This window comes from Dermacentor silvarum, chromosome 2 (genome assembly GCF_013339745.2).
Source record: "Dermacentor silvarum isolate Dsil-2018 chromosome 2, BIME_Dsil_1.4, whole genome shotgun sequence".
NCBI classification, from domain to species: Eukaryota; Metazoa; Arthropoda; class Arachnida; order Ixodida; family Ixodidae; genus Dermacentor; species Dermacentor silvarum.
In genome coordinates this window covers 170,296,020-170,322,410 of record NC_051155.1, presented here as the reverse complement: position 1 = coordinate 170,322,410, position 26,391 = coordinate 170,296,020, and the positions used below count along the sequence as shown (strand labels likewise).

Genomic DNA, 26,391 nt, shown 5'->3' with positions numbered 1-26,391 from the left:
TTTGATGCCGCAGTATTGTAAGACTTCTAGCATGACTGGAAATGTGTTTAACTCACCAATGTGTCAAATAAACTGGGTGAAGTGGACTAGATCATTGTTTTTTCCGTTTATCCTCCTGGAAGATATGCCCTATGCTTAGCGTAGAAGTAGCTGTTATTTTTATGAACACCACATTTCCAGGGTCCTAAAAGACGTCACCTATGATTTGGCCGACGAAAGTTCTTGTGCGACCAAAGGCCTTGGTACTTAGGAAGAAATTATGTCAGCTACGTTCATTGCGCTCTTTGAGCTGTATATACTGATTAGCCGTCTCCGGGGAGAGAAAGGGAATTTTGCACACGTGGTACTTCATGGGCCATTTCTAAATGCAGTGAGCTTTATAAAGTCTTCGTGCGTTCTTTTATGTTTTCAGTTTTAAAAAATGCAACAGCATAGGAACGTAATGTAGCTTAATCAAACAAGTTGACCTCCAAGATTTTGTTAAATGTTCGTATCGTGACTTGTTATAAAAGTATTCTTTCTAAATAATTAGTGGAACTAGAAATTCGCAGCAAATCTACACGGGGGCCTGCGCAGAATATAACAGCTTTATTGCGCCTCTGCAGCCTTTTGGATGTCCGAACGCTTCGTCGCACGCACTACTGCTGCCTCACGCCACTACACATTGGGACACTGCGACAACACTCCGGTAGTTCACGTGAAACCTGCACCTGCACGGCTGCGCCTGCACGCGCACTTGCGCTGGGGATATTGTCAGCTGCATTTCCGAAACTTAAATGGCACCTTGCCCGCTCGTCCGCTTCTGTAGGTCGCCAGGACGGCCAGAGCAGTACCGGCAGCAACGGTCGCGACACCGCCAGCCCGTTCGGCTTCCTGGGCGGCGTCGTGCGCGATACCCAGGGAAACACGACATCGGAGAAAGTGTACAACTTCGTCTACGGAAGTGCCAACTCAGTGCAGCAGGTGGCGCGTCTGTACGCACTCATGTCCATCCCGGTGTTCCAGCAACAGCCAACGACTCCCACCAAACCTGCGACGACCGTGACAATTGGCTCATCAACGACGTCGCTGATGACCACTACCACTAGGGCGCCCCCTCCTACGATTACGAACGCGACACAGGAGACTGTAACGGCGTCAACGGAAATGGAGGGCTCGTCTGAAGTCGTTAGTAGATCTAGTGCGCTCACAACGACAGCAGCAACTCCTCACGAAATGGCATCGACGCAGTCGGAGTCTGGTGCAACTGTTGCAAGTACAGAAACAGCTGAGACGACGACTGTTCAGATGCCTGCAGCGTCACAGACGACGTACACAGCTGTTTCAGTTACGGCATCAACGTCATCGCTGATGACCACTACCGCGAGGACTCCCCCTTCTATTACGAACCCGTCACAGGAGACTGGAACGGCGTCAACGGAAACGGAGGGCTCGTCTGAAGTCGTTAGTAGATCTAGTACGTTCACAACGACAGCAGAAACTCCTCACGAAATGGCATCGACGCAGTCGGAGTCTGGTGCAACTGTTGCAAGTACAGACACAGCTGAGACGACGACTGTTCAGATGCCTGCAACGTCACAGACGACGTACACAGCTGTTTCAGTTACGGCATCAACGTCATCGCTGATGACCACTACCGCGAGGACTCCCCCTTCCATTACGAACCCGTCACAGGAGACTGGAACGGCGTCAACCGAAACGGAGGGCTCGTCTGAAGTCGTTAGATCTACCATGCCCACAACGGCAGGAGAAACTCCTCATGAAATGGCATCGACGCAGTCAGAATCTGGTGCAACTGTTGCAAGCACGGACACAGCTGAGACGACGACTGTTCAGATGCCTACAGCATCGCAGACGACGTACACAGCTGTTTCAGTAACGGTCACTTCAACAGAAAACCAGGGACCAGTTACCTTCGTAACAAATGGAAGGGAAACGTCGACCACCGAAGAGACTGAAGACTGGTCTCTGTCCACCACGACGGCGGGAGAAGGCACACAGACTATATCCACGGAAATCTTAACAACGGAGTCACAGCGTACCACCGAGTCAGAGCAAGAATGGACCCCGACCGTAGCCCTTAGCGAAGGGACAACGCTAACCAGTAAAGATCAAAGTACGGTTGTCACGGAAAGCATTTCAGAAGTCTTTGATACCGAGTCAACCACCCTGAGCACGCGCGAGAATTCTGCTGAACCGCAATCTACAATTACAACAGAATTGGTTTCGTGGAATGACGTAACTACTGACACGGGCCAGACGTCTTCCTCAATCACAGCACATAATACTGAGGAGACGACTGTGGTTGCGGAAACAGGAAATACGGATACAACTTCGGAGGCCCTGACAGGTGACCCGCTTACGGAGACGACGATTCACTCAACAACTGAGCTTTTTTGGAGCACGGCTAGTACAAATGAAGCCGACACAACACCACCAACGTCCACCTCAGCCGAGACTGACACTGGCAGTGCACTTACGGAAACAACGTTGCGATCGACAACAGAACGGGTGTGGGGCACAGCTAGTACAAATGAACCAGAGTCAACGCCGTCGTTTTCCACGATCTTCACAGCTGAGTCCGTTACGGATATCACGCTAACTGAAATGACGATTCAGTCGACCACAGAACAGATGGGGAGTACGGCTGACCTTGAGACGACGTCTTCATTGTCCGCCGTTTTCACTGAGTCCGATACGGATAGCCCACTTACAGAAACATCGGTTCAATCAACAACGCAATATTTGTGGACCATGACTAATACGAATGAACCAGAGACTACGTCTTCGTTGATCACCGTCACCACCGCTGATCCTGATACGGATGACCCGCTTACAGAAACGGTGCAATCGACAACGGAACGGTTGTGGACCGCGACAAGTACAAGTGAGCCCGAGACAACGCCATCATTATTTACTACACCCGCTACGGACTCCAGTACTGATTTCACAATGGAGACAACACCGGTAATCACCGACAAAACAAGTCCGACTACAGGAACCACGTTGTACACTTTTTCGAGCGAGCCATATGCAACCGATACCGACACGACGCTTGGTGATGCAAGTACTCCGAACCTGATGACAACCGGTTATACTACTGAAGCAACCACCGAGTCCACGCTTGATGTATCCACAGACTTAACAGAGTATATGAGGAGTACAGAGATGACTTGGACAACTGAAAAGGCAGGGGCAGACTCAACGACGGAATTGATTGTGACCGAGACAACTAGCGAAATAAATGTAGAAGTTACCGCTGGCTCAACAACCGAAATTAGTGCAACAGATACTTACGACTCAACAACCGAAGGTAGTGCAACGGTTACTTACTGACACAAGTACCGAAAGTCACGCAGCAACATACACAACCGAAGGTTCGAGCAGAGAATCCACGACCGAAGGTAGTGCAACGGGGACTTACGACACAGGTACAGAAAGTCACGCAGCAACATACACTACTGAAGGTTCCAGCACAGAATCTACGCCACCCCATACACGGGGGCAGCACAGCACGACCGTACATTTCACAACATACTTCACAACGTTTACACCTACAGAAGGCAACCTGATCGAGACCAGCACAGCCAGTTCCACTAATACGGAAACCGTTTCGACAGAATCAGATGTTTCAACTGAGACGACAGTAGAGTTCGTTACAGAGGTTACAACATATTCCTCTGTGAGCGTCACTAACACTGGTATGTCTGAAACTTCAAAGCAACAGGAAAATACGATGACATTCACAGAATCGAGCGCACGGCCTACATCTGAAAGGCACACTACATGGGATGTCACTGATGGCGAGGTCACCACAAGTGACGTCGCCATCACAACACAAGAAAGCTTGTCGACAGAAGGCGAGAGTACCAGCACCACATACACAGTTGGCGAGGTCACACATTCACCGCCAGAAGTATCGTCATTCCCCTACTCGTCTGCTTTGACAAACGCCGAGACACAGAGCACGACAGAAACGGGACAACCTGAGGGTACGAGCGTCTCGCCGGTAACCTTGGAATCATCTACACTTGGTTCCAGCGTCGTAAGTGAAATTACAACGGTTGAGTCATCGGCAACTCATAACTCTTTAAATCTCACTACACTTGCACACTCCACAGCTACCAGCAGTTATGATGACCAAACAGAAAGTTATTCCACCGGGGAAAGTGGTGCGACAAAGAAGCAAACCGAAACGAACACCGCCAGTGCAGATACGACGTCTCCACATCAGAATGAGTTGAGCACTACCACGTACGGAAAAACCTTCAGCACAATGGCTACAGAAGTTGAGGAAACAAGCAGAAATTTAGAAATGACGTCCACAACAGCTGGTCCGGAAAGCAACTGGACATCAGCTTCAACTTCGGGAAATATTCCGTATACTGACGAAGGCATAAGCGGCCATTTGATAGATCATCGAGGCAGTACACCAAGCCTTCCGCCCTTCACTGATGTTGGAATTGCGGGCAGTTTGCTTGGTTATCCTGATGCATCACCAACGATTCCTCCCGAAAGTTTGTCTTACTCAGATGAAGGTATTCGAGGTGGCCTTGTAGACTCCAGAGTTATGTCGCAGTTCTAAAGTTGAGTCGCTACAAAGCACTGTGCACTAGGTACGTATAGATAATATATTTACTTCTTCGCACTTGCGTCACGGCATGCTTGGGAAACAATTTTTAGCTATCAGCGAGCACATAGGTTTTGGGTGCAAAGAAGTTTACAATTTTTCTTCAACTGGGCACTGCCATTTGTTTACGTAGGTAACAGCTTGGATGCTCGAGGACCTTTGGTGGGCGCTCCAATCAGGCACAACCTTGGAAAACGGGCTGTACCTTTGCCGCCTGCATCAGACGTAACCGTCGTACCGGCAGCAGAAGGAAAAACAAACGCAGAAGAATCCCCGGAAATGACGACGGAAATGCCGATGCAGGAGCCAAATACAGCTGCAACCATGGGTCCTACGGACGGTAACACGGATTCAACGGTAGAACAAGGCACAACACCAATGGAAGGCACGGGACCAGAAACCACGCAAACACCCTCAGGTGAGACGGACATGACATCGGACGTTACCAAATTGCCATGGGATATTTCAGGAGTGCCTTCCGAAGAACCAGCAGGCTCAACGTTAATAACCACAGGGACGCCTTTGGAAGTCACGTCGATTGGCGAAATCCCGACAACACAGGCGGCGGAAACGCCGGCAGGTACAGCCACACCGACACCAGTGCAGGAAAATAACTTCACAACCGGTATGGAGACAACAGCGAAACCAGAAACGAAAACTCCATCCATGACTGAGACGGCCGCTCAACCTACCCTTGGGGACACTACTCCACAACTTCCTGTCAGCTCATCGTCTCCAGTTGACTGAGATACCCACGACACCACCGATTGAGGTTCCCACGACGCCACCGATTCAGGTACCCACGACGCTGCCTCCTCCAATCACCACGATACCACCTACTTCGAGCCCCACGACGCCACCGACCCGGAATCCTCCTACACTACCGACTCCGACTCAGAGCCCTACGACACCAACTCAGCGACCCAGTACACTACCGACTCAGAGTCCTCCGTTACCCTCAACTCAGGCGCCTACATCATACCCGACTCAGAGGCCTTCGTCACAGTTTCCGAACCTGCCATACATGCCGAATCCTATGCTGCTGCCCATGGGGCTCGACGAGTTCATGGGCAGGATCGGCGTAACCAAAACTTCCAAACGACCTGCGAACCTTCCTTCTCTGTCGCGGCCTATGAGCCCAGTGCCCTTGCTATGACCTCAAGCGAGCACCCTCTCTCTCTCTCTCTCTCTCTCTCTCACACACACACACACACACACACACACACACACACACCGTCCTGACTCGAGCTCTGCATCATCTCTCTCATTCTTTGCACACTGTTCACAATAAAAAAAATGCAAACATTGCACCGTTTCAGTGTTCTTGACTTGGACCCTAATTAATAATTCTATAATCTAAGAGGGGGTTGTGGTTTAACGGCGCCGTGACAAAATTGGCGAACCATAAACCACACGTAAGTAAGAGACGTCTCGCTCCTGTTTCTCACGAGACGTCTCAATTATTCGTCTCGTGGAACACATGAGTGATTTGTTACTCTATCCTCGTCTGCCGAATCATTTGGCGCACATATATGTATGCCCATAAAACAGAATTATGGGCATTACTGTAGCGACGACACCGTGTTAACTCCAACAATAGGAAATTCTTGCATATTTTTGACCAAGTTGTGGTGATTACCATCAGGCAGGTGACAAGAATCGGGCGCACGCAGTTCAACTTCAGTCAAAAATAAGTCAGTGAAACTGGCACAGCAGGAAAAGCTTTGTGACAGCAGTTCCTGTTTCGTCAACTGAAGCGGGGCTGCTTCCTTTCGCGTTCGTGCAAACAATAGCTTGACAGCGAAAGCGCGGTCTGTGTACGAGCGAACGCAGGAAGCAGCTATGGAACACGAGACCTCTTCTAACAACAAAGGCGAACGGCACCACCAACACTTGCTGTTAATCGAGTAGCTTAATTTACATGTGTATGTACCTCTACACGCACGTTCAGTTGCTGCTTTACGTCGCCTTTCTTTAGTTTTTACGTTTGAGTGTATGAGCACTTCACCGAAGAATACGCAGCAAGTTTTCCGTAGGCCAGATGCATGAGTGCTTCTCATTTCTGTACATGCATCATGTCTGGTTTTAGCTACCTGTTTATTTCATCCTTTAGTTTGTTTATGTATCCCAACGAAATCGCTTAATCATTGCCTGCATTGTTTTGCCAGTAAGTTGAGGTTGTTCATTTTTGAAAAAAAAAGAAAGAAAGAAAGAAATGATTAAGTCGAAATATTTGAATCAGCGTCACTGAATTATACGGGGTGATAATTTTTAAGTTTTACGGAATTTCAAAAAATCGCCTGTTGCAGATAACATAATTCTAGTCCTTTAGCTGGATTGTTCAGAGAGGCGGTCATTACTTGCACGAGAAATCGAAACACATATTCAGCTAATCAACGGAAATTCAATAATTACCTTCTTAATTAGTGTACATATGCCAATTTATGAAATGCAGTCGGTGAGATTTCAAGGCGTCTCCACTTGGAATAAGTTTCCAGAATGGCGCCATTAAACACCGTAAAAATGCACTGTTGTTCCACTTACTTTTTCAACAAAACGCTCTTTTACGCATTGAAGCACAAAAGTCACTGGAACGCCCATGTATCTCATTCCACACTTGGGAAATATCTCGAAACTGGTGTAATCATGGAAATTCATTTCAAGTGGATACATCTTGCAAACTCGCCGGCTGCTACTCGTAAATTGCAATTTGTGCCGTAAAGTAATTAATTAGGTTAATTTGCGAATTTTCGTTCATTGGTTCAAAATTTGTTTCAATTTCTCGTGCTAGTAATGTCCGCCTCCTCGAATAATACAGCTCAACGGCAAGAATTATGCTATCTGCCACAGGCGATTTTTTAAAATTCCGCATAACTTAAAAATGATCACACCGTATGCGTAATTTCACGCACCTGTTATACGTCATAATAATAATGATCAGACAAACATTTAGTAATTGATAGTGAGTACAATATGAATTATTAAACAGTGCGGTGCCTCACCATATAGCTCCTTGCGTGGTGCGCATCAACCGCCATTCAATAACATACTTGTCTTAGTTTCCCTCATTCATATGTGGACGTCTTAAGCTTTAAATTCATCTGGCCGCGCATTTTGAGTCGTCTGAAAGAGTAAACAAACACGTGCTTGCTGTAGCTATGTAAGCTTAAAAAATTATGCTTGAAGCCATGTAAAATATCCAGTCCTGGGTAAAATACCCAGTTCTGCCAGCGTCATCATTTCTTATTCATTCCAATAAAAACTTCAAACACGGTCCTTGTCGTTTAGAAACTATGTGCACTGTGTCGCCTCACAAGACAACACGGCATACCTAGGATGAAGTGCACTTGGCATAACCGGTTCACGAACCGCGGTTCGACGTTGGTAACCGTTTCGAGAACCTTTAAACATACCTTATTTACTCGAAACGGGTCTCAACCGGTACCAAATAGAAGCACATTCAACCCGAAGCGAACCGGTATTTTTGTCCGTTTCGACACCTTGCTGTGCGTGTGTCTTTTAAACATTGCTCTACGATGTTCTCATGAGTCACGAATGCATGTTGCGCAAAATATATAACGCACTGAAACTCAAATCAAAGATGTACTGCTGAACTCACTGTTTGGTTACTGAAGGGTTGTGCGCAATGTCCTAATCATCCTAGTTCTTAGGCGTTCTTTTGTGGCCTCCAGTGAGAGGGACAACAAATACCATGATAACGCGATGGTCGCTCACGTTCACGGTGGTGAAATGATTGCATTCTGTATATTCCCGTGCGCGTCTGTGTATGTGAGACACCGGTGGCGCCTTTTCTGCACTCGTGCGGATTCTACGCAGCTCGCTGACAGCAGCTTCGGGTATTTACTGCACTAATGAGCTGTCGATCTGTAGCGATAAATGAGAACAAAATGATTAAAAGTCCAAAGCTGTCGTATTTTCTCGAATATAAACACATATACACACAAGGACACAAAGGGATTAAGGAGGGAGCAAGCTGACAAACTGCCACCGAGAGGGGCACAACGCCTGCCTACTCCTACAGGAGGAGGGAATAGAGGAAATGAAAATATGAGAAAAGAAAAGAGGAAATAAAGAAATGACGGAGACACAGACAGAACAAAACAAAAACAAAACAAAAATATAAATAACGTCTATAAACGGGAGGCCAAGTCAGTGTCCTCCAGAAAACTTAGCAGGGCTCGATGGGCCTGGTCACGTCTTGCAGCGCTCCCTCTTGGAAAAAGGCAATCGTCAAGGGTCGCACATGGCAGCCCCATAAGTCTGTACTCCTTAATTAGTAATGCGCGCGGCGCAACGAATGCGGGACACTCTAAAACTAGATGTTCAAGTGTCTCACAGGAGCCACAAAACGTACACGACGGGCTGTCCACACGTCCTTGTCGGTATAGGCGTTCGCGCACCACCACACACCCAACCCTTAACTTGTATAGAAGTGCTCTCGAATATAAACACATTAATATAAGCACTAAACCCCCCTCCCCCTCCTCCCCTCGTCCTCTCTACCCTTCCTGAGCCTCGCTTTTCTCGTGACGAAAATACCGAAAACAAAAGAAAGACATCAGTACGCGAAACCTACTTGCACTCATTGGCGTTCAAAGTGGACTGCAAGCCTTGAAGCCGATGTCGTTAGCTGTGACGAAGTCTTGTGAGAGAAGTGCAACTCGGCAAACAGGCTTAATGAGCAGGAAAAAAATGTCGCAGTTTCGCCCGAAAGGCGAAGCATCAATTGCGATTGCAAATTGGTAGAGAGCCATTCAGAGTAGGGATAGTAGAGTAGTTTTATCGGCCGCATAAACTTGGACACATTCGCTTTCTAACTGAATTGACAAGCGTGGTGTCATCGCGCACAAGCAAACATGCATAGATCACACTGAATGACCGCAGACAACGACTGTCAAAACGCTAGCAGCAAGTGCAGCCGCTGCAGCCAGCGGGCGAAGAATCGTGCGGTCTATCGCTTCAGCGGAAACTGAGCGGCGAATGCACTGCGCATACAAATGTCAGAGCCGTGTGGAGATGAGAGACGGTGCGGGCGACGGCCACACAGCTAGTGCAAGCGTATTTGTTGGCGGAGTAGAAGCTGCTCCCCCCCTCCCTCCCGCGCTGCCTCCCCGCTTTTTTTTTTTTTTTTTTTGCTTTCGCGTGGGAGATTGCTTTGCCAGTTCCCCTTGCGCTGGGTTGCAAGATAAGCATTTGGTGCCGTAGCACAGCGTCGCCCCGCCTCCCCCCCCATACCCCCACGGCCTTTCGCGCGACAATCGCATTTACTTTCCGCCGTGCGTTGGCTCTCCGTTGTTGAGACTCGGGTAGCGTTTAGGCCGGTGATCCTTCAGCCAAAGGGATGAGTACGTCCGGGAGTAAGAGCGAGAGAAAAAAGGGTTTATTTTACATATTTACAGTGGCTCCAAATATCGAAGCCCACTCCATGGGGGAGCACTTTGAAAGTCTAAGCTCACTACATGTCTGAGCACATGTCAGAACTCGTCAGGACACACCACTGCACGCAAGGTGTCCCCTTATAAAACATCGGTCTTCCCTAGTTGACCCGACTAGGGAATCAGATGACCTTGATGCGGCCAATTGTTCGCTGAACTCCGCCTCCAATGTTGCACCTTTGAAGCAAGGACGAGGCAATCCGGAAACAGGGGGTTGACACTCCTTCTACGAAAGTCGGTGACCTGTTTCTTGCCCTCCGACGGTCAGCTTGCCCGGGTCGGGAGAATGGCCTTTGCACTAATCCCCGCGTCTAACGAAGGGGGGCAAGCTTCGTGAGCTTCTTTGTCATCGCGTCCCAGCTGGTGTCGCGCCGCGTCGACAAGTAGGCGGCGGCTGATGAAGGGGGTGGCATCGTGGGAAGCACCCAAAGAATGCGCACTGCCTAGTTGGGGCGCTTGTTTGCCTGTCTCGTCGGTGTCTGGCACTGTCGCCGTCTCGGCGACGCTCATGAAAGGGCCTGCCTCGATGGGAAACAATCAAAGAATGCGCCCGGCCGATTCGGGACGCAACAGACTCCTCCCCCGCCGGAAGATCCGACCTGAGGGTGACCAGCTGTCAGGTTGCCCGAAGCGTCGGGGGTCGGTCGAGAGCTCGGGGTTCTTGAAATGATGGCCGATGACACACTCGAGCATGAGGTCCCAGCATTAACCTCGTTGTGGCCTTCTCCCTGGGAATACACAAGCACACACACGACCACAGGGCACAGGAAAGCGCCGTGCTCGCACCGAGAGCCATCGGGTCTAGCGAGCAAATCAACGCGCCTGCCCTTATCTAATAATAGCACCAAAGCAGCCATCAAATCACTGAACCTTCGCTGAAGCCCACCATTTTGAGATTAGACCAGGATTGTGCAACTTTCTCGCAATATCCGATACGGAAGAGCAGTCCTGGTGACAAAGCACCACATAGCGCTCAAGCGCCCGAAATCCGTTCAATCCACCAGGCTTCGCTTGACCCAATAATTTGGACCCAAAATTTTGTGCCGCCAAAGCGAGCTCTCATGAACCTCTGAGTTCGCCAAAACCAGATCACTGTGCTGCAGAGAGCAAACGTAGAATACTTTAAAATGCTCTAAATAAATGATAAATGAAATATCATATATCATACGCAGCACAAACGCGATGAACTGCCTTACATCCGCTAGCATCGCACGTACTAGTGCCACTCAGAGCCACATTATTAGCATCACGGATGCACTGTCAGAGTCGCTTCAACTTTGCGGAAAACTCACATGTTAAACGTGCGACTCACGCACTAACAATTTATTTCTCTTGTCCATATAGGACACACACTAAAGAAACAACAACAACAAAAAATCTTGCGTTAACACTTGAAGACTGGCGAACATTTCAAAAAAGTGAAGTGATAATCAAGCGTGCCACTACAGGTTTTAAACCAATAACGTGAACCTGACGCTGCAAGCGTATCTCTTACAAAAAGGAAGCTTATTTGTGCAGAAAGGAACGACACGTCGAAAAAAAGTTTCAAAGATCTAACGCGCGCGAACCATCTCTTTCAAAATATCGATTAGCTTCTAAAACAAACAATTTAAACAATGCTCAAAACGTGGAAATCGAAATGATCTCTATTCCGGAGATCTTAAAACGTTTAACCAAACATTAAAATACAGAAACCAACAAACAAAATGATGTTTCCGCAAAACCTGAGTCGCTTTTGAGTCCGAGTAGCTTATGGTGGCGCCGTATCTTTGAGCCTTACTCGAGGCGGGCGCGGTCTGAGAGTCTGTCTTGTCAACGAGGTTGCACAAAGGGCATGTAGGTTAATCTCCTTGCTGCCCACCCCCGACACTGAACTAACAGGCATCATGCCTTCTGGGCGCCGTGCGACGACTCCGCTGCTGCGCGTGACCGATTCGCGTCGCCGTACCGGCTCGCTCTGCAGTGTCATGCCTAAAACACCTCGAAAAGAACCCAAAGAGGGGGAACATAATTGCCCCCTTCGCGCCACCTTCGCTTTTGTCAACTTTCGCGCCGAACGGCCCTTTCTTTTCTTTCTCGTCCGGCGGTTCGGACGCGCCCTATCTGCAAACATTCCAAGGAACAAACGCGCCGTTCGAACTCTTTGACTGCGCTCCCCACGGGGTTTAGCGCCTTTATTCGGCCGCGTTGCCCTGTCTGCCGCATTCCTGACCTTGCGACGCCGTTTCATCCGAGCACGTTTACTAGTGCTCATTCTCAAGCCTTCCGCTTGAATCTCGTGCTGACCGGCACTTATTTCATCGGTCACTATTTCTATCTCAGCCGCACAGTCTGAATGATTTGCGGGTAAATCATTCCTTTCAATGCAATCTCGACTGGCGGAGAGCTTCAAACACTCAGGGACAATGCAGCTATTATCTTTTGCGAAACAGAGCTCGTATTCCTGGGAGTTGTCCACAACTGCACTGCCCTGCCTACAGTGTGCTTTAGCGCACTTTCCTGACCGATTGGACTCTGCACAGGTGCTCTTGTCTGACGACTCGGGGCCACTTAGGGCTTCTGCAAGAGCTACCTTCGCGACGTACTCCCCGGATAACTGCGCCAAATCGTCCACAGCTGGCCTAGCTGCTTCTCTAGTATTCCATTGGCACAGTATCTCGTCGCGCTCAATACGGTCGCCATTAACGGTCTCCTCAACAGCTACGCCACGGTCTACGGATCTGTCCACACCTGTGAACGTACCATAAGGCTCACGGGCATCAGCCTTGCTTTCTACCATCGGTAGAACCGTGCGTGCTACTTGTTTGCACTTTCCGTGCTCTACTTTTACGGGTGCCTGACATTTCTGTTCCTCCACTTCAAAACCCTGTTCCAATCTTTCAACCTCCTGACTGAGAGCTTCTATCTCTTCGTGTTGTTGCCTAATCCAATCCTGTCTTTTCAACTCCTCCTCATTCTCAATTGCTTCCTGTTCCTGCTCTTTTAGAATTGAGTTGCCGAAGTATTCAAAGTATTCCTGATCACTGTTGCTTTCTAAAATTGCTCTAATTTCGGCTTCTGATTTATCATCCTCTATTTCTACGTCGAGTTCTTCACACAACCGCAACAAGCTAGCTCTCGTCAAACTCATGAGGTCCATGGTCACTACTTTAGGCTTTGGCTCAGCTATTCCACAATACTTGCAGCGAAACCCGCACAAATTGCAATGCAAGTAAAAAAACTACCAGCGGTTCAATTCTGTTTTCCCAAGAGAATTTGAAGCCTGGAAAATATAGCAAAAACCAAACGCCTACACACAGAAGTAGCACCAAGTCCCCAAGAACTGCTCCACCGCATCGAATCAATTCAAAGAAGACGAAAATCCTGGGCCGCCTTTAAATGATAAGAATTACGGTAGTTCTCCACTTTAAAATTACTCCCACGCAAGAATGAGGTCTGGCTTTAGTAGCTGGTTCAGATCTATGCTGAAAGCTGCTTTCTGCTTGGATGCGCAACAACCACAGTATCAAATGGGCAGTTGTACACGCTTCATCGGTTTTTAGAAAGTCTAGGCTAAAAGATCCGATGACTCAAGCGCAAAGCCAGGCACTCACCCTGTACCGTGCAGTCATGCTGCGCTGCATTCATCCAGCCGCTCGCGAACCAGTTGGCGATTGGCGTTGGCTGCAGGTTCCATCTTGCCGCTGTCATCCTGTCGCTCGTGAATCAGTTGTTGGTGACTGGCGTCGGCTGCAGCGTCCATCTCACCACGGCCATCCAGTTGGTCGCGAACGAGATGCCGGCGACTGGCGTTGACTGAAGGGTCGATCCCACCGTGGTCATCCAGTTGCTCGCGGCTCGAGGCTAGGATTCATCCCATAGCTGCCATCCAATTTGTTGAGACTCGGGTAGCGTTTAGGCCGGTGATCCTTCAGCCAAAGGGATGAGTATGTCCGGGAGTAAGAGCGAGAGAAAAAAGGGTTTATTTTACATATTTACAGTGGCTCCAAATATCGAAGCCCACTCCATGGGGGAGCACTTTGAAAGTCTAAGCTCACTACATGTCTGAGCACATGTCAGAACTCGTCAGGACACACCACTGCACGCAAGGTGTCCCCTTATAAAACATCGGTCTTCCCTAGTTGACCCGACTAGGGAATCAGATGACCTTGATGCGGCCAATCAGACGGGCCGTCTTGTTCGCTGAACTCCGCCTCCAATGTTGCACCTTTGAAGCAAGGACGAGGCAATCCGGAAACAGGGGGTTGACACTCCTTCTACGAAAGTCGGTGACCTGTTTCTTGCCCTCCGACGGTCAGCTTGCCCGGGTCGGGAGAATGGCCTTTGCACTAATCCCCGCGTCTAACGAAGGGGGGCAAGCTTCGTGAGCTTCTTTGTCATCGCGTCCCAGCTGGTGTCGCGCCGCGTCGACAAGTAGGCGGCGGCTGATGAAGGGGGTGGCATCGTGGGAAGCACCCAAAGAATGCGCACTGCCTAGTTGGGGCGCTTGTTTGCCTGTCTCGTCGGTGTCTGGCACTGTCGCCGTCTCGGCGACGCTCATGAAAGGGCCTGCCTCGATGGGAAACAATCAAAGAATGCGCCCGGCCGATTCGGGACGCAACACCGTGATAGCGCGCGTCCCCCGCACGCTTTTACTCGCGCATACGGCGCGCGGCGACGATTTTATCGCCCTTGGAATCTATACGGAACCTCACGGCGACGGCGACGCCGACGGCAGAAATCCGGTTGAAGTGTCCATATAATTGCTATCGCAATAAAAGAAACATTTGCCAATATATAACATTCCCATAGCAGCTGCAGCCGCAGCGCAAGTGTCAACACGAAGGAAGAACATGGCGGATGTTCTTGTGGCGAAGGCGAGCAGTAATGTACTTGCCGCGCATTTTTTTATGTTCAAAATGGCTTTCACTCGTTTATATGGAAGTGCACGCAATGCCAAGTGTTCTTCCACCAATGAGTGATGAGAGTTAGGTCACGTGAGGCAAAGCTCGCTTCCCCGCAACACCACCAGATGGTGGTGTTGCCTTCCCCGCATCGCAAGTTTTTTTTCCAATGACTCTACACACTTAGGAAAATTACACCCTCGAGGTTGGATTGGATGTTGAAACACTTTTTTTGCACCCTTAGTTTCTGTGAAAAATTCCACAATGGGTGCATTCCTTAGCGGAACACGCTTAGTGCACTCTTTCATTTTTCAGGGTGCTAAATGGGTATTTCTTGTGAAACATACACCTTGCAGTATTTAAGGCTGCTCGGGCACTTCAACATTTCAAGCGAGTGAAAAGTCATAAGTGTCTGTTTCCTAGCGGCTTGCACCAATCATTGCTCTAGTACGTCATGTGATCACAGTAGGTCCATATGCTGCTTGATGTACGGCTGCAGCGGAAAAAGATTAGCACAAGGGACCGATCACCCGAGCAGATATATTGCGGTACGCGACGCTCTTGTCCCTATAGCACGCCTAAAACGAGAGTGCCAGGCACTCCCTCTTTGAAACATGAATCATCTGGCACTTTAGATATACATGTGCACGTGAACAAGAGCGCCGCGTAATGCAGTTTCTCTGCTCCCGTCATCGGTCACTTGTGCTAATCTTTTTTCGCTGCACCTTTACGTGACGTTTTCGGTGATAAAGTGGAAACATAATTTTTCCCTTTATATCCTGCCCTGCCTTTCGCTTTTTACCACTGGCTTCATTTAAGTTGTTTCAGCATGGTGTTGTTTTATAGATCAGCTGCCAATCGTCAGCAAATCATAGCGTGTCAGCCAATCATAGTTGTTCACGCGCATGTCCTTTCTGGTGTAGTATCGGTGCCGGCGCAATATTATGCGCATCGATTTTTGCGCTGTTTCGTGCAGTATCGGTTAATCAACTTCTCAACTACCATATAATTAGATGAGAACTTTCAATGATAACATTGTACAGCAACATGAGAAACTGCCGATACAGCTTTCTGTTGCTCAATACGTGCTACATAAAAGTGTTTTTTCGAGCGTCAAAGATGCCCGCGAATACAAGCAAAGCGCCTCGAGCAACTCGTCGCGCGGCAATTTTGCGTGTATTCGCGGGCTTCTTTCATGCTTGGAAAAACACTTTTATGTAGCACGTATTGAGCAACAGAAAGCTGTATCGGCAGTTTCTCATGCTGCTGTACAATATTCTCATTGACAGTTTTCGTCTAATTGTATGGTAGTTGAGAAGTTCCTTAATTAATTAAGACTAATTGTCTAATTAGGCGTAATGCAAGAAATCATCTGAGTATCTCCAAGTGACGGCAAACAACATTACCTTGGTTCTGTCTAGCTACGTGGCATTTGCACTTTTTTAAAGTTTGGTCCTACACCCTGTGTAAAATCTACAAGTGCAGGCGGTGCATTCTGCTACCGATAAGCGCAAATCATTTATTGTGGTGGTGGCGCGCCCCGGTCTTAAAGTGCAAAGACACTACTTTGTCCTGCAATGACGTGCTAACTTGGGCTGGTTGGTACATCTCTGAAGAAAACGAGTAACAGCGCTGAACAACGGGGCGTGACTGAAACAGACGAAGCGCTGAGACAGACAGCACTTCGTCTGTCTCAGTTATGTCCCGTTGTTCAGCGCTGTTACTCGTTTTGAGATCGGGAGCGAGAACGCTGAGCCCGCGCGCACCACAGCTAACGCTTAAACATTCGCGTTACACATGTCGTAATTATCGCGTGAGTTTTTGTTTGTTTCTTTCTTTATGATTCGTGCTCGAGTTGTCAGAGCTGCTTCCGTGAAACAGCCGTGCCAGCTGGGCTCTACCATGAAGCCCAGCTGGCATGACCGAGTTAGGAAGTGCAAGCTCGTTGGAGTAGGTGCCATTAGATGCCTGCATGTACGCAACATTTGTCCCTAAACCGGGCAGACTGCTAGCGGGGCACGCAGTTTGTGGAAGAATACCATCAAACAGTTGGTAGTTGGCGCTTCACTGTCTCTTCTCGTCTTTTTTTTTTTTTTTTCATGTTCTAAACCACGCGCCAGAACATGAATGTACAGGTGGGTCCACTGTTAGAGGGAACACGCGAGCGCGTGGCTCCTGTGGCGTTAATCCCTTTAGAAGCTCAAGGTTCATGCTCCGCGCAGCGCCATGCACGGGAAGCGGCGAAAAACAAGCACATGCGCGAAGTGGCGCTGGGGCGGCGCATGCCACGCGTCGTCTACTACCAAATCACCCCTTCGCTCTGCCCGGGCGTGGCCGCCCTACCGCCAAGAATGTATTCCTTAAGTGTGTTTCAGCCGTTTTATGCTGGACGGGCAACCGTTATAATTTTTTTTCGGTTCAGGTTCGCTTCAGGTTCGGGCACGTTCCAAAGATATCGGCGTGGCTGAACCAGAAGTCCGGTGCGGATGCGGTGTTAAGTTCAAATTGTGGTTCCATTTGACACCCTGAGGCCATCACATGCATATAGTAGAACCAGTACGCAGGCCAAACATGCGTGTGCGATTGATGTCAAGGCAACAACAGCTAGCTACGTAGGAGAATAGACTGGCAAAAAAAAAAAAAAAAAAGACTATACAAGAAAATAATAAAAGAGGGAGGCCTAGACTCGGGTGGTCATTCCTAATATGACGTGTTCTTAATTTCTATGTGCTATTTTTGTTATCGAGGAGTCAGCCAAGGAGCTCGTTTATTTTGTTCTTGTGTTTCTGTTACACGCTTTCAATTCTTATGAGCCACGTTTTGTCGCTAACGGACCCTTTATCATGTTTGGGCACTGCCAAACAAACAAGCCCGATGCGTAGATCACGCTGTATACAAAATAATTTGCGTGGGTACAGCGCAATAACAGCTGTAAATTTAAACGAAAGCTCGCGAGCACTCACTCTCGGATCACTCAGTTTCCTCGCCAGCACATTCGACGTCACAGGTCCCGCCTTTAACTTCCTTGATCCGCGACGCGGCGCACCGCACATGGGGAGCGAGGAACGTTAACAACATGGATATTTCCGAGCAAGAGTGGTGCCGGAAATGCTTCACGCAGAAAAAAAAAAGAAGAAAAAAAAAAAAACGGCAGATGGAAAGGAGGCGGGGCTTATGACGGGACGAGGGCTCTCGGCTATATGATATTGGAGGAAGGCAGGGTAGGAATGCCACTTAAATTGCAAAGGCTAGTCGAGGCACCTCTTTTGGTGGGAGGGTAGCCCACTTGCTCACGCAGTTGACACCACCTCTTCGCAACATCAACATTTCGTTTAGTTAACCCCCCTGAAAAGGATTTCTGGCGGCAGAGAGTTCCCGGAACGACGCTTTAGAACTAAGTCTGTAACAAACATTTCCGGCGGGACCTGGTGTGGAGAGCAGTCAACAGCTAAAAGCTCAGTGCTGCCTGACAATAGCGATGACGAGAAAGGCCTTACTGATCGGGTGGCTCCATTTCCCCCAGTATTTTTACGAAAGTGTCGGAACAACGCTTCATGGTGTATTGCTTTCATGATATGCTTTTCATCTAGTTTCTATTTGTCCAAGCTTTGTATTCTTTTCCTAACCCGCCACAGTCTGATTTATGATTCTAATCGAAAAATTAAGGCAACTTTGACACAAAAATTACTAGGACGAAGATAAGCACATTACTATGGCTATAGGAACGGCTTGGTAAATATACGGGGACATCTGCGCAACCTTCAGCCGCTACACATCATAGGCAGTGAACAGCAGCAGCTAGACGAAGGAGGCCTCCTTTACCTACCTGCATGGTTTACGACTGCTTCGTGCACCGCTTCGTGCACTGCCGACGGGCGATGATGATGATGCTCCTTTGAAACATGACACGTACTCACAACGGGGTACGGGCCAAGAATCGGGTGGTTGTACGCGCAGTTAATATCATTAGAAAAAAAAAACATGAAAAAGTGCACTTGGAGTAAAAGTGTATTGTGTGATTGACCAGTGCGACAAGAGTCAGCTAAATTCAAAATAGAGAATAAGAAGATTCATCGTAAAACTTAGAATGAGAGGAATTTAGAAGAATTATACTAAGAATAGTAAGAAAAGTAGGAATTAGCATGGTGTACGTTTTGTTGATTGAATGAAATCACTCTGTGTCAAACACGTCCCTGTGACTAAACCCCCATGCAGTATATACAGGGTGTCCCAGCTATCACGCAGCACGATTTTAAAAAAGAGGAACGGCGTTACGCGAAGCAAACCTAGTGCGTATTGTTTCCAGTGCAGTGGAGTAGCCGCCAGAAATTTTTTCGTTACTGAGTTTTAATTAGTTAATTGTAATTAATTATCCAACTCGAGAAGTACTGTCCTAATTATCAAAGTGTCAATGAGCAAATTGTAGAGCAACATGAGAAACTCCCGATACAGCTTTCTGTTGCTCAATACGTGCTACATAAATGTGTTTGTCCGAGTGTGAGAGGAGCCCGCGAATACACGCAGAATTGCCACGCGACTGGCCGCTCGAGGCGCTTTGCGTGTATTCGTGGGCATCTTTCACGCTCGAAAAAACACATTGATGTAGCACGTATTGAGCAACATAAAGCTGTATCGGGAGTTTTTCATGTTGCTCTACGATTTTCTCATTGACACTTTGATAATTAGGACAGTACTTCTCGAGTTGGATAATTAATTACAATTAACTAATTAGAACTCAGTGGCGAAAAAATTGCTGGCGGCTACTCCACTGCACTGGAAACAATACGCACTAGGCTTGCTTCGCGTAACGCCGTTCCTCGTTTTTAAAATCGTGCTGCGTGATAGCTGGGACACCCTGTATGGGCACCGAAAGAGAGTGATAATCCAGCTTTTAAATTTAAACAAATTTATGAAGTGGCTCTTTAAGAAGTATTTTTCTTTGTATTATATAAACCGGCGACAGATTAAAATTAATTATCAATAGTTCCCATATCGCCACACCAGAGCTGTGTAAATATATGTTTAGCGGATGAATATACGGCAACGTATATAGACTCGTAATGACAACCTCCAATTGTCTTGATGGGCACCACTGATTTGTAGATGTAGATGTTGTTGTTGTTGCCTATCTCATCTGTGGCTCCTACCCACTATGGGAGATAAAAAATAAAATAAATAAAAATATCATAATAACCTTTGTGATGTTTTCAGGGAAACCTATGGATGTTGCACTTCTTTATCTTCAGTAATAGGAGACTAGGCCTCGCGCCTCGCCGCACCCCGTCGGCGTGGCAATTATTCAAATAAGTGCTAAAAGAGTAAGTATTCAGACGCAGAAAATTAGCATGGCACCGGAATCACGGTCAGCTAGCGTCGCTAAAAATTTTTACTGTGTGAATAATCAGTTATTAACCTGTTCATCAATTGTTTAACATCTTGCGAAAAAAAGGTACATCTCGCAACAACTTTAGGCTTTTGCTCATTTTGTGTGCATGGTGCACACGCAATATATAACTTCGCTCAATATCATTCTGTCATAAACGGCGGCTGAAGCGAAGGCGGGAACTGTTCCAATTGGGTAATTTTATCACAACATATTTCGCCCCACGCTACTTCTGATGGTGGTTTATTGCTGTAATTAGTCGTGATAACAGCGGTAGTTGCTCAAAAGGAATGACAGCCCACTAATCGCCCAGAACCATAATCACTTCTGCGAAATCAGGAGAAGTTTTTACCCTCGCACTGCGAAACATTGGCCCGTGATCGATCGCGGGTCTCCTGCCTCGAGGCAAAGAGGATAAAGACCAACCCGCCCTCGTGCCCAACCGTGCCTTGTGCCTCGCATCCCAAAATCTCCTGTACGTAAGCCTTGCACCATGGACGCTTTCGGTCAGACAGCGTTTATGAATCCTTCGCCGCCTCCCAAGCGCCGACGGCAGTTCGGGAGTCCTCAGAGAGGGTTCTCGATGGCACCGCTGTCTTCGCTCTCGGCTTCACCGGTGGCGCCGTTTTCGCCGCGTAGCGCTGCCTGGTTCCCTGCGCCCTCTTCGGCCCACGTCCATATGCAAGACATGCCGGCTGCCTACTCGTCCTTCCCCGTCCATTTGGCATTCACGCCTCCGCCATTTGGTAACCAACAAGCCTACCCCGCACCCTCGGCGCGCTTCTTTCAGGAGAGTCCCGTGCCGCAAGTGATTCCGCAGCAGTGGCCCATGAACACTTTACACACAACGGAGCAGCTTCCGTCGTCTCCGCAACCTGACGCCAAGCAAAAGAAACGACGCCGCAACCGAAACCAGAGGAGCGAGTCTGCCGGCCAGCTTCTAGCGCCACAGGACGACGACGGAAACAGCAGCAACGTCACTTCTATCAGCCCCAGAAGACTCCGAAATGCACGTCACAGCGCTCAGTCGACGCGGTGGGCGGATGAGTCTCAAAGCAGCGAGCCCTACGAGGAGCCGCCGCCCAAGCGTGCCTCGAGGAACTGCTCCCTCTTTCCCTTGGCGCTTCTCGCGGTCCTGGTGATTGTCGTCGCTTTTGGCTCCGCGGGCAAGGTGCTCAAGGTCATATCCGAAGAGTTTCCCCCGGGAGGGGCCATCGTCAACCGCCGCGGAGTCCCCACTCCTGCAAAGCCCATTTTCCGACCGCAGCCGGCTGCGACGTCGCGCAGCGAATGTAAATCGGAGTCGTGCCTATGGCAAAGCCGGTACTTGCATAACAAACTCAACTACTCCGTCTCACCGTGTAAAGATTTCTACTCACATGTTTGTTCGAACGAGTGGTTTCAGAACGCTGACATCAGCTTGCAGCCGTACGCGTACTCAGCATCCACCTCTACCATGTTGGGTCTCTGGGACATGTTGAAGAAGCATCCGGTGGACTCCGGAAAAACTCGAACATCGTTCGTAAGCCAGGCATCACTGTTCATGCAGCGCTGTGTGCCCGGCTCTAAAAAAGACACCGACTGGAAAGTATTTCGCAGGATACTGACTGACATGGGAATAGACGAGTGGCCGTACGGCGACTCCGTCCCAGATTCCGAGGCCCACAAGTTAGCAGCTAAAGCTGAGAAGTTGCTTGGTTTTTCAACCTTGGTAAGGATGTCTCTCAGAGAGCGGCCAACAACTCACGAAATCATGCTTCATGTCAACTCGCCACCTATACTGCTCAGGCTGTACAAGGACGCTTTTCCTGGAAAAGACATTAAAGCATACGGTGAATTCATTTTCGATGTCTTATCCTTGTGGAACCCTAGCGGCAATGACATATTGCCAAGCGTTTTGGCGCTCATGGACTTGGAAGAAAGAATGAGTATTGCGGCCTCTCACTCCGCTCGCAGTGTTCCAGTGTTGCACATGACGCTCCCCATAGCCACGATAAGGTCATACCCTCACTGGAACTGGCAATCCTACTTCCAACACTTTCTCGACGGAAACCTGGGCCACCATTCCAACAGCAAGATTGCTCTCCTCGACCCAGTGTATTTCAACCACCTGTCTAGCCTCTTGTCCCGCGTGACGACCCGCACTGTGCTAAACTACGTGGGTTACAAGCTGGTCGTCTTTCTTTCTCCACTTCTTCCTTCCAACAAGGCTGACTTCATGGTCCCTCTCAGCTACAGCCATCACCTCGCTAGTGGCGTCTCGAAGCGACTCGAGGCATGCATGTTCCTCCTGGAGCGACTCTACCCTCTCGCCACTAGAGCACTGGTGTGGTCTCACATCCTGAAAAAATCCCCTTCTCTTTTGTCCGGCGACCTCGCCGATGAGTTACAAAACATGGAGCACCTGGCGCGCAACGAAATGAAGCAGGCTGCCACCCACACGTCCTGGTTGACGCAGGAAGAGGCATCTGTGGCTGTTCTTAAGATAGAACGCATGAAGCTGGTCCTGGCACCGAGGAACCGAGACGACGCCCTCCATCAACTTGACGTCGATTCACACCTTCTAGACAACGTGAGCTTCATCGAAGCAGTCTACAACTCGCAGCGGAACCTGCGCGCGAAGTACTGGCGCAGCGACAACCTCAGCCTCTTCCATGAACCGGTGACAGCGATGGACAGCGCATTCGTTCCCGGATTCGTTTACGAGCCTGATCTCAACGAACTGTCCGTGTCTCCGGTCACCGTCGACTTCATCCTGGGAATCTCGCAACGCCCAGACGCAGCGTCCGTGCCGTTCTTTCTGGGCGAGCTGCTGCGCGGCATGTTCTCGGCGATGAGCATTCGCGGTTCGACCATTGACGCTGACGGTGACCTCCGCCACTGGTGGACTTCCACGACGGAGGACCGTTTCGTCGAGAGAGCGAAGTGCCTCCAGAACAGCTTCGCCGACGAAACGAGGCTGTACATCCAGGAAGAACTGCGTGACAAGTTCGTCTTCATGGAAGAGAACGTCCAGGACGGAGCTGTGCTGCGCCCTCTGTACAACGTCCATCGGTGGTTGGCCAAGAACAGCGGGAAAACCGCTCCCATTCCTGGCCAACCCAAGGACCTCAATCCCAGCAAGCTGTTCTTCATCAACTGGGCGTCCACGTTCTGCGAGCCGGAGCAGCCGCAAAGTGTGGCGAGAGACCGCCTTCATTTTAAGATATCGGTGCCACCCAGGACTCGGCTGAACGTTGCCGTGTCGCGATTTGCGCCGTTCTCGGCGGTATTCAAGTGCCCCGTGGGCTCAGAGATGAACCCAACGAAGGCATGCTCCTTTTGGTAGCTCTTCCGCGTCCTCTTCTCCAACCTGCCGTTTAAAGGAGGTGCATCCGCGCTTGTTGCACCATCCTAGCACGGCAAGGGGCTGTTTCCTCTGCGTGACAGCAGTCTTCACTAGCAGTCATTCAGAGTGTGTTCTGCCCTCGACGCGATTTAGTGCCTTGCCCTGGAGTATGGAACGAGCCGTCCACTCGCTGTGTTGCCAGGTGCTTCAAACGAAATAAAAAATCATCCAGACTCCGCAGCACAGAGTCATTAACTGCGCTAAGGAGCTCTGTATAATACAGTGCGTACTATAGGTTATGTACAAAATGTAGAAATATAGAAATGCGCAGCTATATAATTATGTACAACGAATGTTTTAATATCGGGCTGGATAGACTCTTTTTTTCCTGGGGTGTTACGTGCCAAAACCAGTTACGATTATCAGGCACGTCGTAGTGGAGGGCTCCGGATTAATTTTGACCACTTGGGGTTCTTTAACGTGCGCTACAACGCAAGCACACGGGTGTTTTTGCATTTCACCTCTATCGAAATGCGGCCGCCGCTGGGGCTGTATAGATTCGATCAAGTACAAAGTATAGCTACAGTGTACTAGAAGACATTCTAGTTCACTATAGTATAGCGACGGTAATAGATTGCTACTGTGGCATCGACGTCTACTGCCAGCGTAAGTCGAACAATCTTTGGCCTTTAAAATACGCAAGCCGATTTGCGTCCTCTAATCTCAACCTTTTTTCTTTTTGATTTGTTTTGTTTTTGTATTTTTCAGCTAGCAGTTCTGCGACTAGATGCGGAGGGTGACGTTCGCTTAAAAGGTCGTCCGCGCGACATTGTGACGAAAAAAAATTGCACCATCTTCCCGTAGGGGAACCCTGAGTAGTATGCGAAGCAGCCATGGGGTCGACTCAAGTTCCCATTAGTTTTCAGATCGGCCTGTCGCCGCTGCCGTTTCGTGGCAGCGGCTCGAGCCCTCTTCTCCGCGGCGCTGTCCACGGCGCTGACAATGGCGTTGACGCTGGCGCTGTCCGTGGCACTCATCGCGGCGTTGCGGGAGTAGAATGAGAGGACGAAGTGAATGATGATGAGTGGGCGAAGCACCGGGGGATCATTCGGGCAAAACGCCGGAAGCGTTCTCCGGAAGCCGGAAGCTGGCTTCCGGAAGCGGAACCGGAAGTGGAACCGGAACTGGAAGTGGACGCCGCACGGCGTAGGGAGGGAGTGACATAGCCCCAAGCATAACATGCTTCGCATCTAAAATGTCTTGACCTTGCACTCGGCCGCGCAACGCCTGAAACAGCGAAGCTGGGCGATCGGGAGTAGGAACTTCCTTTGGGCGTGCCATAGCTTCTACTGATCGAGCGCCGCCGCGCACACGCTTACATAGCTAATGCCTCAAGGTCAGCGCAACGCATGTAACGTTGGCGGTTGCTATGGCTACGGCGCAAGTATTTGGGCTAGGCTAAGCACTACCAAAGTCATCCCCAGCATTTTCCGGAAGTGCGCGCGAACTTTTCGTCTTATTACTCATGATGATGATAATTTCTTTTCGTGCGTTTCGGACTTACGGCCGTCACTGCGCGTTGCATATAGTGCAGCTTGCAACACCGACACCGCGTTGCAATGCCGACAACGCGGCTCCGTGAATGCGTCTCTCTCTTGCTCTCATTTTCTTTCTCTCTCTCCCGAGCATAGCGCGCAAAACCTCTTCTTCACCTCGCAGAGCATTGGCACGAGCGCGTGCGAACGCGCCAGCTGTGGACGAAGACGACGACGCTCGATAGCAATCATATGGCTCGCATAAATGCTTGTTCTGCAAGCGTGGCCTAGTGGTTACGATGCTCGCCTTGGGACCGGTACGCGGGCACGAATCCTGCCTCTGCAAGAAAGTTTATTTTCTTTTATTTCTTTCTTCACTGCTGCTGCTGATAGTTTCTTGATACGAACCACAAATTACGGCTGGCTTAAACAGCTTCGCTGTTAAAATTCATTGAGGGAACCGGTGGAGGTGGTACCATGAAGTTTGATGGGACCTGGGTGTTTACAAAGGACGTTGTTCGTGCAAAAGTTCGAATGCGTGTTGGTACAATAACGTAGTGATAAATTATTAACGTTTTGTCACTTGTGCTTTGTAACGGCGCCTCGTTTGTAAATATGGGATACCTACGAGATTATCGAAGAGGTTCGACAAAAAAACAAACAAACAACGAGAGTCATTCAGAAGGCGCTGGCATGCGTTGAAGCTCGTGAGAGTGAATTTTGTGAGTGGAATTTGGCTTGAGGCGCGATGCCGCGATGTTTCTTCCCCATCCCATCAAAAGTGACCCAGAACGTTTTTCGAAAATCATCACGAGTTACTAAAGCTGGTGCTATGGTTATGACCCCGAAACCAAAAAAAAAAAAAAAAACACCGCCCAAGCACTCCGTACAGATGGTTAACTAGCGAAGCTGAAACGTGCGACCCCGGTGTTTAGCAGTGGGTTAATCCCGACGCTGTATTGAAGCGTTTCTCAATTATTGGTTACATGTTTGTGTTTCTAGTGGAACGCAAGCGCCAATGGCGGGCGGATGCTGCTAACCACGACGCCGAGCTAACTCGAGATATCGAACGCATGCGAGACCTGTGAGCCGAGGAGCCGGCGTTGCGGGCAGAGCAGGTACGACGCAGAGAACGACGTCTCTAACGGCGCTCCCAATGGCGTGCGCGCTTGGGTA

At 49.2% G+C, this 26,391-nt stretch overlaps 1 protein-coding gene across 2 annotated transcripts in view; it reads left to right on the top strand.

The window, feature by feature from the left end:
• The window catches only part of LOC119442101 (transcriptional coactivator YAP1), a 189,800-nt gene extending 184,131 nt beyond the window's left edge, over window positions 1–5,669 (top strand). Inside the window, exons 1-2 of one of the 2 annotated variants that reach the window (XR_007465653.1) lie at window positions 372–4,616; window positions 4,764–5,669. Coding sequence is in view for 1 of the 2 variants with exons in the window: in XM_049661896.1 (XP_049517853.1) it covers window positions 4,764–4,859 (96 nt within the window). In the remaining variant the exon portion in view is untranslated. Of the gene's footprint in view, window positions 1–371; window positions 4,617–4,763 lie in introns of those variants that run through there. The other variant, XM_049661896.1, reaches the window with a different exon arrangement.
• The last annotated feature ends 20,722 nt before the right edge of the window (window positions 5,670–26,391 follow it).